The 15,767-nt window shown below is 40.8% G+C and overlaps 1 protein-coding gene across 4 annotated transcripts in view; it reads left to right on the top strand.

Annotated features, from left to right (window-relative positions):
- Nucleotides 1–15,767, top strand: part of PARD3B (par-3 family cell polarity regulator beta) — a 434,227-nt gene that overhangs the window by 390,105 nt on the left and 28,355 nt on the right. For all 4 annotated transcript variants that reach the window (XM_075028231.1, XM_075028232.1, XM_075028230.1 and 1 more), the window contains one exon: nucleotides 12,907–12,986. In XM_075028231.1, the coding sequence (XP_074884332.1) occupies nucleotides 12,907–12,986 (80 nt within the window). The remainder of the gene's footprint in view (nucleotides 1–12,906; nucleotides 12,987–15,767) is intronic.

Below are 15,767 nucleotides of genomic sequence, written 5' to 3'. Positions count from 1 at the left end.
ACCTTCTTTAATGTTCTTGCTTTGTTTAGTTAATTGAATTTGTAAGCAGGAATTTCCCAAAGCAGAAGGGAGTCTGATAAAATACTGGCACTGTGCAACCAAATCTGAAGGGTTGATTTTGATTTTTTAGTGTTTTTGAGACACCTGCTGTGCAATTGCATTTATTAACAATAAGAAAGCAAGAGTGACAAATACTGCTGTCTGTGGTTTTGCTGCATTTTCTTCATCAAATGGCCTGGCTGCTGTGTTAAGTGTCATGTTGCCCAATATTAAGTAGAGCCGTTCCAGCTGAACTATATGTCATAAGTCCTGTATGATAGGAGATATTGAGTCCTCTGTAACCCAGGTGATACTGGGATGTCTGCCTTCTAAGCAGAAATATGAGTTCTGGCCTTGCTGCCTCCAAGGGGGTCCTGCTATTCAAGGCAGATGATATGTGAATAATCCAGTGTCCCAGAGTAGCACGGATTTCATAAAGTAGTATATCGAATTCAGCATGTGTGTTGTGAATGTGTACAACTGAGCAAGAGGGCAAATACTGGTATCTCTTCTAAAATGCAGTCTGGTCACCAGTTGTAGGATTTTTTGGGTTTAGTCCATTCATCTGTTTTCTTGATAGGCTAGAAGTAATGATTGTCAAAATTACTATTGTGAATAATGCACTCCTATGTTAGGAAGACCAGTGCTACATGTGGCAACAAATAATGGCAGTGGCTCTCAAGGAACATGGACCCTGGGAAGGCCTGGACTGGGTATATGCTTTACACCATCAGGTATTCCAAGAAAAGTCAGAGTAGCAGATACCTAGAGTGAAATTATGACTTTGAAGTTATGATATGACACAAAACAAAGTGAGCAAATTGGGATTCTGAGGAGATCCAAAAGTTTCTTATATTGCAGTAAGTATGGTTATATCAAAATATATTCTATACTTCATAATTTTATGATAACTCCTTCAAGATAAGATAAAAATTTATAATTTGAAATACATGCCTGTGCCTTCCATCCCTTGTCTGCCATCATCAAAACAAAGTCATTCTGACAATCTAAATTCAATCTTTCCTGTGGAATGATTATAGTGGAATTTAGCAAAATACTATCTAGTGGTACCCACCAGTGGATCAGTATTAACATTTACATTTGCATTTGAAGCTAATTTTCATAGTATTTCTCTTAATATGCTAGGAAGGTACCTGTCAAGTTAGCAATTAAACTGTAATTTGGTCACTGAGGTGTTTACACGGATTAATAGATCTCTCTCTTAAGCGTATGCTCCTGGGTTTGAAATAATAGCTATACCGCGTGGTAGCATGACCCCACTTGAGTTTCACACACACATGCACAAAATCAAATTCCATCACATTTTAATGCAAATTTTACCTTTGCAAATGATGGCCTGAAAAGAATGGGTTTCCATGGTAACCCTAGGGAACACATAACCTGTTTATCATAACTTCTCCAGGAAGCAAGACAGGGGGTGGGGAACATGCTTTGATGTCAGCTATATTTTTCTGTAGACAGCATTCTACTGTAGCATGTATAGAGAATTTACCAAAATGCTCCCGTACTGTCCTAAATAAACTTTTTTCCCTTTCTTAGAAACAGAAGCAGTTATATGGAATAACATGGGAGGGAACTGCAATAGGCAGTATTCAAAACTGACCTTTCAGCTCCTGTGTATAGTTTGACAACTGGGTCAACATTTTGAAAGACCAATCACAAATTAATAGTTAAAACAGATCTCTTGAATCACTTTGTCCCTGCTTTCCCTCCATGCTTTACATTTGGCCCTTAGGTATCCCTGCTGCCTTTCAAAGGCACTTTAAGTTTTTTGTTTTCTTGTTCTTCCACTTCACTGCTGCAAGTACTGTTTGAAAAATGCCTTGAAATATCTCTGAACTCCTACATTGTGGAGCTACCACAGAAAAGAATATATTGATTATACTTCACATTGAGTGCTGACTGTTAGAGTTGAGGTGGTGGCTTCTGGAGCTGCCATTAGCAAGGAGCTAGTTTGATGGCTGCAAGCATCTGCAAGATTGTATTTTTCCTGCAGATGCACAGTAACTCCTGGCTACATTTTTTTTAAGGTCATTAAGAGTAACGAACAGATGTTGAGGTTTTTCAGAATGCTGCTTTGAAGTGCCATTTAGGAGTCAACTGACAACACTGACCCTATAGGCAGTGATTTTGGGGACTGGAACACAGAGGAACCATTGCCCACAGTTACCCATCTGGTATCCATCTGGTACCAGCAAACAACAGACAGTACCAAATCACAGAGAAACTGTACCAACTGCTAAATTGGTATCAGCAAGCAAAGAAGGTCGCCACCCAGCAGCAGTTGCAAGCAGGAGAAACAATGTCTGTAACATTTACAGACCGGTATCTGAAGATCCGGAGGAACCTGATGCCGTAGCATATGGAAAGCAATTCCCTCTCTCTAAGCCTGCTTATGCTGATGTTGTTTGTTCAGTATTAATGCAGGTTTGGGATTTTTATTTATTTTTTTTTGTTAACCACATCTAATTTGCAGTATGGAGAGCTTTTGTCATGATGCCATTGAGAGTGCGCCTCTCTCTTTAGTGGCATCTATGTTTAACAGGATTAAGGTGGATTTAATACCCTGTGCTACAGACTAACCATTCAAATTCTAGGAGTACTGTTCCAGAGTGGTGTCAAATCACAGTGGAAGGAGTTGAGGTTAACTTTTAATTCCATGATGATTTACTCTTTGCTGTTTTTCTTTGATGTGAAGTATTCTTGGGGAGAGCTGTGGCAAGGGGTTGTTTCCCAATTTTATTACCATCTTCCTTTTCTTCCCTTTGTTCATTTTCCCCCCTTCTTCCTCCTTTTCTTCTCTTGAAGCAGTGTGCTGGTTTGTACAGTAGCTAAGTGTTTAGAATGTAATAATACAACAGTGAGAGATTTACTGCCTCCAGGCGCTACCCCTTCTACTCTTGAGGACCTCCAGCAAGGCATGATTTTATAGACAATGAAAGGCTCGCTCTCCCCTGTGAAGCCGCCTGCCTGCAGGAAGCTTTTCACTGTCTATTTCCACTACTGGCTCTGCAATTTAGTTCCATGCCCTGCTATTTCCCCCTTCCCTCCCTCTTTCCTTCCCTGACATACACATGCATATACCCCCCGCGTACACATTCAGCACCAGCACCAGATGTAGGTAGATAACGGCAAAATGACATTATTGCAATGTGTGCATTAAAAACCTCAAAAATACCCCAAACATTTTCATTTTGCCATCCTCATCATAAATGGAAATATTGATCTGTCCCCTGTTTGCTTTCCAGGTACTGACACTGTCATTTCATTTTCCCTAAAAAGAACACAAGCTTATAGCTGGGCTGCAAAGTGTGGCCATTACATCCTGGCATTGGTGCCAAGAACTCTGCTGACTTAGCTAGAGAAAGATGCTGAAAGCCCCTGACTTTGAGAGAAAATTCAATTCAATTTACTTCATACAGTGTCTCTCATGAAGTATTTCAAAATGTCTTATATCAGGAGATAACATAATGAGAAAATGCTTTAGAGAACTGGGTATTCAGATAGCAAGACAAAATGATACACAACAATGAACTGGAGTAAAAGAAAAGACGACTGTCATTTAAAAGCAGTAATCATCTGGATAAGTAGTCTTGTAAACTAATTACAGTGAGAAGAGAAGCAAAGAATGCAAGACTGGGAGAAACAAGAAGCAGCTTAGTTTCAAACAGGCTAAGGCAGAGGACTGGTTTCATGGGGGGAAGGAATTGTGCACAGTATTGTAGAACAACTGCAGGAGATATGCTTTAGAAACATATTCATATGTATGTATTATATATGCTGTATATTGCATCACAAGTGTATCTCATTGACAAGTTATTTAGTGGCTGGGAAGAGATTAATTACATTGGCCTGGTTCAGTGGAAGAGCAACAGAAGTGTCCCTTTGTAGTTGGAAAGAATCAATGCTGATGGGTGCCGAGGCTTTTTTGGTTTGCTGCTTTTAAGTTTTGCTGTCAGCTGAAGGGCCTCTGCCTCTACTCTGAGAAAAGGTTTGCAAGTGAGGGTGTCGCAGATCTGGTGCTCATTAAAGACAATTAAGAGGTAGAATTAACCAAAACATATTATATGACTAATGGAAAAAGAAGCCACCCACAGAGACGGACACAGGCCAGGAAATGATCTCATTTTGCATGGTCACAGGAAACCATAGTCCTCCAGCACTGGGGATCGCAGAGCTAGGGTTCAGAAGGCAGAATATTATCTTTGTGGGGCTGTGCAAAAACACTCTGCAGTTTTGGCTTCACCTCCATCTTTGCTATTTTCTGTCTACTTAGTGTTGCAAGATACAGCAAATGCTGAGAGCTTGTTTTCTACTAAGCTAAGGCAATTGCCATGTTTTTAAACTGTTATGGGAACAGCCTGTTTCCCTTTTAAAGTTCCCATCTGTGTTTGTATTTCCCTCAGTCTATTGCCTTTATAGAGAATTTTCCACTCTCTCTAAATCTAAACCATTAGTTTCACCTCCTTGAACAAGAGGTAGGGCATTGCTGAGGAGGAAAAGTAAATCCTGAGATAATCAGCCCTGCTTAATTCCAGCATGGAGCACTGCTGCTGTCATCAGTGTTCCTGGTGTTCATTGCATAGGGAGAAGGGACAATGACTGTAAGTATGTACATCTGTGTGTGTACGTGTGTATATATGTGTACGTATGTATATACATGTGTACAGAGAGACAGACAGAAGGGGAGCATTTAATTGCCTAGCAATCTGACTGACCAAGTAGTGTTCTGATTGCATACAGCTGATTTTCTCAGTGAAAATTTTCAAAACTACTCACCAGCAAAACCAAGATCATCAGTGACTCTGGAGTGTGTGTCTGTGTTTCTTACGGGGAAGAGGAAGGATGGTTTGATTACTATCTCTTTTTTCCTTTGGACAAGGATGTTTTTCTCACCCAAGGGAAATGCATTCAAGCAGCATGAACATAACTATTAATCAACACTTAAGCAATAATCAGTGAATGAAAAATGATGACCAGAAACTGAAAATGTACTTGCATAGCTACTTTGGTGCTTTTCCTTTGAGATCATGCCCTTGCATTTTAACATGAACAATTCTTATAAAATTAGTGCTGATATATTCCAAAAGGTGGTGATTTAAAAAGCCAGCACTTATTTTTCACTTCAAAAAAAAATACTAACAGTGAATGATATATTAAGATCTGCATAAGTAATGTTATAAAGCTACCTCAATAGTCTCTGAGATAGATCCTCAATTGATGTGGACCAATAATATCTTATGGGGTTACTTCAGAGATGGAGATGCCGAGATCATCATCACTAGAATGCTGCGTTCAAATTTGTGAAGACGTGTTCAGGATACAGAGATATAAATGTTTTTACTGTGTATTTTCACCCAAAAAGGAGATACAGCCACTGAGAGATGCAGGTGTATGTCAGCTTTGGGAATGCCTCCAAGAGGAATCAAATGCTATTGAAATTAAAACAAACCACCCTCATCAGTATTTAGCATGCTTTCCTGAATCAGGGCCAAGGTATGTGGTAACACCCAGCAGAAACCAAGGCTGTGAGACTCTACTAGGAGTGCAGTGATACTTTCCTTTAGTTCTTCAAGATGTTTTTTGACAAACTTAGTCACAGATCTAATAGTATTAAGTGTTCTCTGGAATAATCTCAAAGCCAGACTAGTATAAAATGCTGAAAGTGAGCGTGTGCTTAATAAAAAGAAGGCTCAACATTCCCTGTGACTGAGCCCAGAAAACAGAACTTTAATAGTCTACAAGATCATGACTTGGTGATTGGGATGTGAACAGGCATCTATAGCCATCTGTTGATTCACCTTCCCAAATTATTTGCCCTGTATTTTCTGTTGACAAGAAAATAAAAAAGTTTAAAGTAGGTGCCAGGCTGCCCAAAACAAACTTTGAAGGCATCAGACCATGATTTAAGAACCTCTAATGTTTACACTCCCAAGATGTCTGTAAAATGGAGTGGGAACAGAAACGCAAGGTTCCTCAGGACCTGCTGGGAAGATACTGCTTCCTTCCTTATTCTTAAACTGTCCTACGAGCAAGTTTGTAACAGGGAAGTTGAAAGTGCTCTCTCTCCAGTGATGGAGGTAGTTTTGAGAGTTCCTGTGGAACATCATCTTGGTTTGCCATTGCAGCCAGTTAGCGAAGAAAAGCACCACTACGAATATCAAAAAGAAGTATTAAAGGTGCTGTCTTACATCCAAACAATGGTAAAGCAGTAACGATGGGCTCATATAACATTAGACTCTTTGAGGACTGCTTCTGTCATTAAAATCAATGCAACTTAATTAAAGCAAATTATAGATAGATACATCTATAAATAAGATATTAAAGTGCGCTGCTGAATATGATAATTGCTGCATATTTAGCAATCAGCGTGTGTGTTCTGCTTTTGCCAGGAGGGATTTCTTTCAGTGGAATCAATGGAGCTTTATTAAAAACCATCCAAATTAGAGGGAGAAATGATGAGTGTTATAATAACGCAAAATCACTGTTTCAACTTTCATTGCAAAACCAGGAAAGCAAAATACATCCCTCTTTGTGTATGTAAGGAAAACATCAGGAAAATTCTTTTGAATCGTGGACACTGGTAGAATTTTTAATTTTTACCTTTTGATGGAAAACATAAAAAAGCTGGATGGAGGAAAACATGTTTTCTGTGTAAATGCTGGAGGTCTTGGAGGGTGGGATAATTAGGGTATCACAGCAGTAAGGAATTAAGAAGACCCCTGCGATCAACTTCTTCCATTTCACATGGAACATCCAGTTCACTGCCTTACATAACCAACCTCTGTTTTAACAGTTAAAGAAAGTGTTAGTGAGTCTAATCATGCTCTTAAATTTCACTTGCGGTCCCCAGAATCAGGCAGACTGTTGAAATGCAAAAAATAAAATGGGTGAATTTTGGTGTTTCACCTGTGTATGAAACATTGAGACCAGGGTGGGGAACAAATCCACTTTTACCTCTCTCAGTTTTTCTTCAGTTTTCACTTAATTGAAAACAAAAACCAACTGTGTCTCAGCAGAGGGGAGACCTGAAGGTTAAAGGGCAAATTCCGTTATACCACGACTCTTTTTGGCACGCTGAATCTCAACCCATGTGATTAGAAACGCTCACAGACAAAAGAAGAGCTTTGAGAACAGAGGTCAAACCAGCATCTGAATCAAGTCCTTTAACAGATGATCACAAGACTATTGAAAAATGTACTAAGCAATGCAGCAGTTCTACGTGCCATGTTTATACACAGACTTTCAGGCAAAAAGCAGAACTGGGTGGCATTTTCAAAGCACTTGGGTGATAGCAGAGCACGTGTCTCACTCTGCAACCTTCCTGGGATGGCTCCTGTCTTTTAGTGCACATCAGTCGTATAAAATACAATGGTAGTATCACGCCATTTTTTCTGGGCAGAAAACCACAATGCACAAGCTCAAGTGACTTTCCTGAGCATACACAGTGAATAAATGAAAGAATTAGGAGTCCCAGGACTCCTACCTTCGTAAGCTCTTCCTGATCTCCCATAATTTTAAGTCAGGCATGACTCAAGTAGAGTCAGCAGTGTTTTGCACTGGGTTCACAAACAGGTACCTAAAATCACATCAGCCTTCATGAAGTTATGCTATTGCTACTTATCTAGTGGGCAGTGCACGCTCCTCATTTTCTTTCTGATCTTAATGATAATTGAAATGTTTGGAGGAGACTTATTGTTCAGAAGTGGGGGGAAACAAAGGGTTAAAAAGAAAAATTAAAAGGGCAAAGGAGCTGTTTAGTGTATAAGTGAAAAATGAGTAAGCCTGAATGCAACACCCACTGTGTATTACTCCTTTTTAAGAGTGTGAAACTTCTGAGTCTGAGCTTTGGTTTTTCTATGGCTAGTTAAGAAGCTTTAAACAAATTTATTAACAAACTGATCTCTGCAAAGATGATCAAAGTTTTCTGTGTGCAGCTCTAAATAAAATACCTGCAGGAGAGGGAACAGTGACTGCAGCTTTCTGAGACAGCCACCCTGAAAATGGCTCTGCATCATTTCTTTTCTTTATGAGGAGTACCCATGGTCTTGGGTCTTCAGCATGCCAACTTCACTCAGGACAGACATGGAGCAGGGAGCTCAGGTAGCTCAGGTGAGAATTTGTGACAGGTGAAAACACACTGTCCTGCCAAATGTGTCTCCACTGTTAGGGGCAAGGAGCTGCTGCTGGCTTCCGTTTGCATGGAGGTAGCTCTCACCTCGAACTGTGTGCAAATGCACAAGAAAAAGTTGATTTATGAAGCTTAAACTTTAAAAAAGATCGCTATAATTGTTACTGTTCATACCACAAAGGCTGTCCAACCCCAAATACCTTGATCTATATGAAAGGGGCAAGGGAGGTTTTCCTCCTAGCAGCTAGTCTTTTAGTCTTTAACAAATGCCCCAGGAGGAAGGCAGTGTAAGGCAGGTGAGGAGGAACGAAATGCAGTGTCTCCCAGGAAAAAACACGGCCTCTTGCACTTTTCTGCACCGTTTTCAAGGTAGTCTCAAGCTTCTGGATGAAGTAAATCCTTTCTCTGCTCTTAAAGAACTGTTCTTCTGCAGCCTCAGAATTTTCCTGTAGGCAAATCTTAGACTTACTTCAAGATACCTGCATGCAGATATAGTCTACTTACGCCTTATAATTTATTTGCAAATATTTGAATGCTCTAAGATACTTGTTTCTGGCTTGATCTACAAGTGCATGTTCACGTTACCTTTTTTATTTTTTTCCTGGGAAGTTTTCCTAGGGAGAATTGGCAAATTAGAGATATTTGCTGCTAGCTTATCACTTCCGTGTATTAGAAAACTCGAAGTGCCCTGCAGTTACCGTGTTTGCCAGGGACATAGCTTGCACTGACACCTACACAGCTTTTGTTTTCTCTTTTTCTTTACAGTTCCTTTCCCCTTCTGTCTGTTTTGGATCTGCATGTGGAACGTGAACCTATGAATCTTTCTACAGTTTTCTGTCTTGAAACAACTGTGGATTCCATTTGTCCAGGGAAGTGGAGGGAGCTGCAGCCTGTGCTTGTTCTTCTCTGCCTTTTGGCCCTTCACATTGGTCTCCTGCTAAAGGTTGTAGACTTAGAGAGGAAAGCAGCACACAGTGCCCACACCGCTCTTCAGTCTGCGCTTCCCTCAGCCTGGTTCTGCCCCTGGGGACTGGCAGGGCTTTAATTAAAGATGCAGAGGTGTCATAGGGTTTTTTCTGAAGTGACGCGTTTCTATCGCAGAAATCTTGTTTGCTGATGGTAATTATTGTTTTTTTTAAAAAGAGACTTGAACAACAAAAGCGTTGCTAGCTATGTAGAAGAAAATGCCTTTCTGGCACACAGAAAATCCTGACCATGAAGGCATCGAGTTCTATGGATGCAATGTCTTGCCCGTTTGTCTGGTACCTTGTCTCCAAGTGTGGCCACTGCTATGTCCTTCAGAGAATTCATCGGGATTCCCAAAGGGGCGACTAAGAGAATAACCTGCTGGTACAGAGGTTTCTGCTTGCTCTCCCTTTCAGGGAATGGCTGACTCTTTGAGGCTTTACCTCTCTTCAACCTGTCAAAGGCTTTACTGTCTTCTGCTAACCTGGTGCTAGTTGTTCTGCTTCATATGTGTATCCAGTTTATTCATTTTCCGTTTTACAAAGTGGCCGTACTTTGCAACAGTTAAGTTTCATGAATTGTTTGTTGTTGTTTTTTGATAAAGATAGCATTTCCTTTCCTCAATTTAAGCATGTTGCTCTTTTAATTGCACTGATGGGATGATCGCTGTTTCTGTGTTTATCTCTACCCCGCTATTTTTGCATATTCATGTTTTGCTTGTTAGTTGAGGCCGCTCTAGACTAAGAGATGATCTCTTCATAATGATGGCTCTTATTTAAGTTGATGTTGTTAATTTAAACCCTAAAAATACAGGAGCATGTTTTGGATCATTCTTTCTGCTACGCATTACCATACATTTGTGAAATGTATATTTTACCTGCTGTCATGTTCTCTCTTTACTGATGGGGGTGTTGGTCTCAAAAACTCTTCCAGCTGCCTCTGATATGGACTCAGCCAAGTAATGCACCTTCCATCAGCTCCCGTGCCTTGCTGGTCACCTCATGGTCAGCATCCATTTGGCTTTGATAGGACTTCGAAGTTTTAATTCTTTTTTATTAAGGTTACTGTTTGTTTGCCTAAATATTTTGTGATTATTAACTAAGTGGTTAAAACCTCTGCACCTGGACTGAGGGCCAGCTGCATACATCCTGTTTAAAGGAAGGAGGAGAAGCTGGAATATTTTGATCTTGTTAATTATTACCTTTCACGCCGATTTTTAGCTTAATTTGTTGTAAAAGACAGCAAAGAACCCTTTGGTTTGACTCTCTCTGAAACATAAATAACTTCTATGAAGGAAGAGTTTCCATTTTCGCAATTTCTCTTCTCATTGGGGTAGTATTTTATTCCAGGCACCATTTTGTTGGTGGCTGAGTGATGATACATTTTTACTGTCGCATGGACAGATGGAGAAGCGAAAGGAGAAGAAATGGCCGAGTCTTTAATTAGCCGTGCAGAGCCAGAACATGCTTTTCCAGTGCATCAGGGGTTTTATATAGGGTGTGGAGACTCAGCCACTCGATGGATCCAAATTAGCAAAATTGTGTATCCACCGCCAGGGTGTTTCTATGGCAACTGTCTCTCAAATCATATATACAAACAGACCTGGCGGGGGGTATAGCCTTCTATTTGGTCTGTAGGAAGCCGTCGGAAAAGGGGTGTCTTCAGGCTGCAAAAAGGCCTTGCGGTGTAAATATTTTTTTACTTTATGGTGACTGGTATAAGTTTGGGGATCACTGCTCAATCCTGATGCAATTCCGAATCTGTTTGTGGTTTTGCACATTGACTGGCTGCTGTTATTCCTGCTAGGTGCCAGAGTGATCACCAGGAAACTTGCACAGGGTGGCAAATGCAGAGTTACCAAGCTCATCCTTTAGCTCATAAACGTCTTGCCACTGCACATAATTAATAGCCTATCTACAGCCACGCAGGTAGACTGTATACTACATGACTTTTGTGCTGAGCGAACCAAATTATACATTCATTTCTTGTCCCCTCGTTCTTCTTCATGAAACAGCAGAAGTGTGGAGGCTCTTCTCTCACCAGCATACCTGGTGAATTAAGGGAAATTACCAACCTGATAAAATTAGCAGTGTAAGGACAGCCAAAGTGGCTGTGAGTCTTCACCTAAGTGACTCTATCTTTATAAATTCTCTCTACATGTCACTTTTTCTGGTGGAAAAAATGAATGAATGATCCATTTAGCCTACTGCCCTCTTTTTGAAATGTAGGGCAATTACTGTTATTTTTTGCTCATCCAAAGTCAGGCACTGCTAAAGCATGGGCCATTTTGAATCAGAGGTGGTTATTTCTTGTGGCCGTCAGTTCCATGAGGGCTGCTTTCTGTTTTGAGTCAGATAAAGGAGAGTTAGCAAGAGGCCTGTGCTGAATAATTTTTTTTCACTTATGAGTATCTGGGATGTTCAGTGAGTGGCAAGGTGCATAACGGTATTCGTCTAGAATAATTCCTAAGCTTGCCTGATAGCTCCAAGGGATAGTGCCTCTCTCTGTATTGGACTTGGCTTATGTAATGGGTCCACGAGAGACTGTAAACAGAAATGCTATGTAAAGGTAGATAAGACTTACTACAGCTAAGTGCACAACCTTTCCCATTGCAAAAGCTTATACATCTCTTCAGTGAGAATGGTATATTGTGCATAAATTACAGGACTGACAGAAATGTACTCTAACCTGTAGAATGTGAAAAACCTGTTAATTTTTGTTTGTTTTCTCCTTCTATAATCAGGCATTTGCTGAAAGCTTGGTGTGATTTATTCTTTTCTTTTTAATGAATTGTTAAAAATGTTTGAAAAGGCATTAAATCTTCCTTTCTGCTATTAATCTGTAAAAGGGGAAGGGGATTTTAAATGGCCTCTTAGTATATTGCTTTATAAAACTGCTGATTCTAGCAGCACCGGAATAGGAATACATACTAATGTAGGAAACACTGAAGGCAGTCAGAGCCTCCTGCATTTATGGAGGAAAAGACTAATAGCTCCATTTTAACAAGGCTCTTAACACTTTGGGCCATCAGCAGGCATTGAGTGAGTGAAATTGGGAGAGCTCCTGTGTGCTAAAAGCATTGAAGTTCACCATTTTGTACCCCAGTTGGAGCCTTCCCGATAGAATTGCGCTCTGCAGCCAACTCTGGCTGCCATCTTGAAAACAAACCAAGTGGCGAGCTGGCATTTTGACTGAGCACACTGATGCTTCACTTTTGAAATGGCACCAGAGCATGATAAATGCACTTAACTCCCAGCTGGGTACTTAGCTTTGCAGTGGCATTAGGGAAAGTTTCTGGATTTGTGTTAAGAATGAAAGCAAAGCCTGTTTATATCACGTTTTATACTTGAGCGAAACACACAAGTTTGTACTTGGTACTAACTGTGATTCAAGTAGTTACGTCACTGGAATCAGAAGGGGTGTGCTTAATTAGATTACGGCCTCATGTTACTGAATTCTAGGAGGAAGGCCAGCCAGGGAAGGAGAGAGAGTATCCTGGCTAGCACGCAGACGAGGAAAAGGCTCTGAAGATTGTACCTGTTCTAAACAGTTCTTTGATACAGAAGCCTTTCTTGTTAGCAGTGATAAGATTATGTATGGGATTTGGAGCTTCTTTGAGCCCCTGCCTTTCTTTTGTTGATTTTGGCATGTTGCAGCATCATGTGTTCTCTGCTTATCGTTTTGAGATGCATTGTTAGTAGCTGGGCTGCATAATTGATCTTCATCTCTAATTACTCTCCTCTCCACAGGTGCCTGGAAAAGGTCCAGATGGGAGCTCGTATGGTCTCCGCTACGAGGGGCTGGAAAGGCAGTATGCATCCTTACCCAGGTACAGCACTGAGCCTCATACACACACACTGGTTCACCCTCCCTCTGATGGGTAGAGAAATCAGCCCACAGCTGATGTCAGGCTCCAACAAATAGAGATTATTTTGCAGTTTTGTCTTGTCACCTTCTGCTGCTGAGGTAGTGCCATCTTTATAACTGTACTATTAATTTGGACTTTTGAATTTAAAAAAAAAAGTCTGTCATTGAACATGTCAGCAAGAGTCATGATCCACAGGTAGAGAACATGACATTGAGGAAGCTGGCTCTGCAAGAGTTGTAACGGGTCGTAGCAGGGCATAAATGACCGAGTTTATAGTGATATAATCCTAGCTGGCATTGACAGAGTACTGCTGTGGAAAGCCTCCACTACAGCAGCCACTGCTACTGAAGTCCCACTGTTGCTGCAAGGACTGTCTGACTAGCAGTCCTACTCCAGTAGAGCATCTCTGTGCTTTAACTGAACACTGTGGAAATGAGAGTGAATTCTCTGAGGGCTTTTTTTAATTTTTAATCCTTATCAACTCAATGAAGAGTAATTCTAGTCTGAAACCAGTGGGGCATAACAAAAAGGAAGCATTTCAGAGATTTCAGCCCTGTTTCTATGGGAGTTCTAATAGCGGAGTGTAAGATTTAGCAAGCCAGAAAGGGGAGCGAGAGGGTGCTAGAATAGATAGTGGGAAGCAGTGGGAGGAAAACAAAAATAGAAAAATATTCCCCCTTTAGAATTAGAGGGCTGGGAAAGACCTTAGAGGGGTTGCCCAGTCCACTTCTTGGACCTACAAGCAAGATAATTTGTAAAAGCAAAGCAAAACCAGCTATTTACAAGCAAGAAGAGATTCTTTGTTGTGAACTAGTGCTGGCATTTAGGAAATCAGTGAATATGTTCTTTTGCTTCTTTTTCTTTTTCCACTGAGCTATTTACATTCAAAGGTGTCACCGGAGAGATTGATTGATAAATATGTAACGCTGTGTCCAATTCCAGATGAAAATACAAAGAATATCTTACTTTTGGAAACCAATGTATAAAGGCTGTCTCACAAGACGTTGTTGGACGTTTGTAGGCATTTTTAATGTATGTGGTTTCTAAACCAAAGAATGTGTCTATAGTTTAGTTACTGCCTTCAAATGATATTTGTGTCAGCCATCGTTTTGGGAATTCGTCCTGTGCAGTAACTGGCTTTTCTAACAGAAGCCTGCTTTCCAGCAGTGTGTCCTGTATCTATTTCCTGACTGACTGTGGATATTCTTACTCTCCTAGGTAAATAGCCATCTTTTTTTGTAGTCCTCCAACACTCTTGTCTCCTGTCATGTTTTTAGCAGTGTTTTTTACAGGTTAGTTAGATGTAGTTTAATTATGCACACTCTTTTTTATCTATTTTAAACTTCAATTTTGTTCAGTACTTCCTTGTGAATTACAAGAATAAATTAGCAATTGGTGCCCAGTGTAACTCTCTACAGCAATTTTTGTAGTCCTGTATCATGTCTCTTTTTATTTGTTTTCCCTTCAAGCTAATCAACCTTATTTTTTCAATCTTTATAAAATGGAATTTCCCAGCGAAGTAACTTCCATCACCCAGAATTCTTTTTTTTCCTCCAGCATTCCTTTCAAGCAAGGATGACCAGAAGTGAGCACAACAGTGCGGGTGCAGACATGCCCTTGCTTTCTGCAGCAGTGTTCTCTGGATTCCTTCTGTCCCGTTCCTTTTCAAACCTGCTGCATCCTCAGCCTGTCCCCTGGGTGTTTGTACTGCTCGCCGCTGCACCCTGCGTTTTTGTATTTTGTTTGGGGTTTTTTTTAAAGATAGATCAGATCGTGAATTTCACAGTGTTCTTCCTAAAACTGCCGTTTATCTTGCTGGAAACATGACTCTCCAGCTCTTGTGACAGGTTTGAGTATTTAGCTGGCTGGGACTCACTATTTAGGAAGTCATCCAAACGTTCAATAAGCTTTTGAAGATCGGTGTGAAGGGTGTCATTTCTCTCGGTGCCTAAGAAGATTATGCTGGATAGTGAGAGGGCCTGCACTTCAGCAGGGTTTTGTGCGCTTCCTGACCCGAACGCGCGCACTGCTGCACGCAGGCCGTGCCATTGCCGGCTGTCCAGAGGGTTTCCACCCTGGCAGGAGCAGAGCCTTAGGACAGCGCACCCTTGGGTGTGCCTGCAGTCCAGCAGTCGGCTGCCACCTTTTATACTTGCATTTTATAAGTTTTGCAGTTTCATGTTACTGCAGTAATTAAGCCCTGGCAGTCACAAATTACTAGATTGCTACGGTGAAGTCTAAATCCAGAAGAAGGGGATGCAGTCTCATTGCCAGCCACTAATGGAAATGAGTGATTTCTTTTGTTCTCATGGCTGACTGCCCAGGAGTATAGAGGAATCCAGGTAAAACCCACCCATTTGCCAGCCTATTCTTAGTGGAGGATCCATGAATACTACTGTAATGGGCAGCATGATTTAAAAAAAATAAGAGAAAGAAATAGGAAGGTAGAAAGAAATACAGAGGTAGTATTTCCTCAAAGAGCAGCTTTCTTTTCCCCAGCATTCTAGTATCATTAGTTCATGATTTCCTGCCCTTGGGTTTATTCGCCTCCTTGTCTTGTCCTGTCCTCATCTTGGTCAAACCACTGAGCTGAATTTGGTACGGATGTGATATATAACTGTCTGCGTGCTTAAGCCATTTAAGTCCAGTTTAATAAGAGATACTTAAAGTGGCTTCAGGTGAGGGTTGTAGATGCTGGGAAACAGATTCTTATTGCAGTATTGTGTTGAGTCCAGGAATATA

The sequence above is a fragment of the Buteo buteo genome, chromosome 5, assembly GCF_964188355.1.
Source record: "Buteo buteo chromosome 5, bButBut1.hap1.1, whole genome shotgun sequence".
Taxonomy (NCBI): Eukaryota; Metazoa; Chordata; class Aves; order Accipitriformes; family Accipitridae; genus Buteo; species Buteo buteo.
The sequence above is the reverse complement of the archived record's forward strand: the minus strand, read 5'-3'. Positions and strand labels throughout refer to the sequence as shown.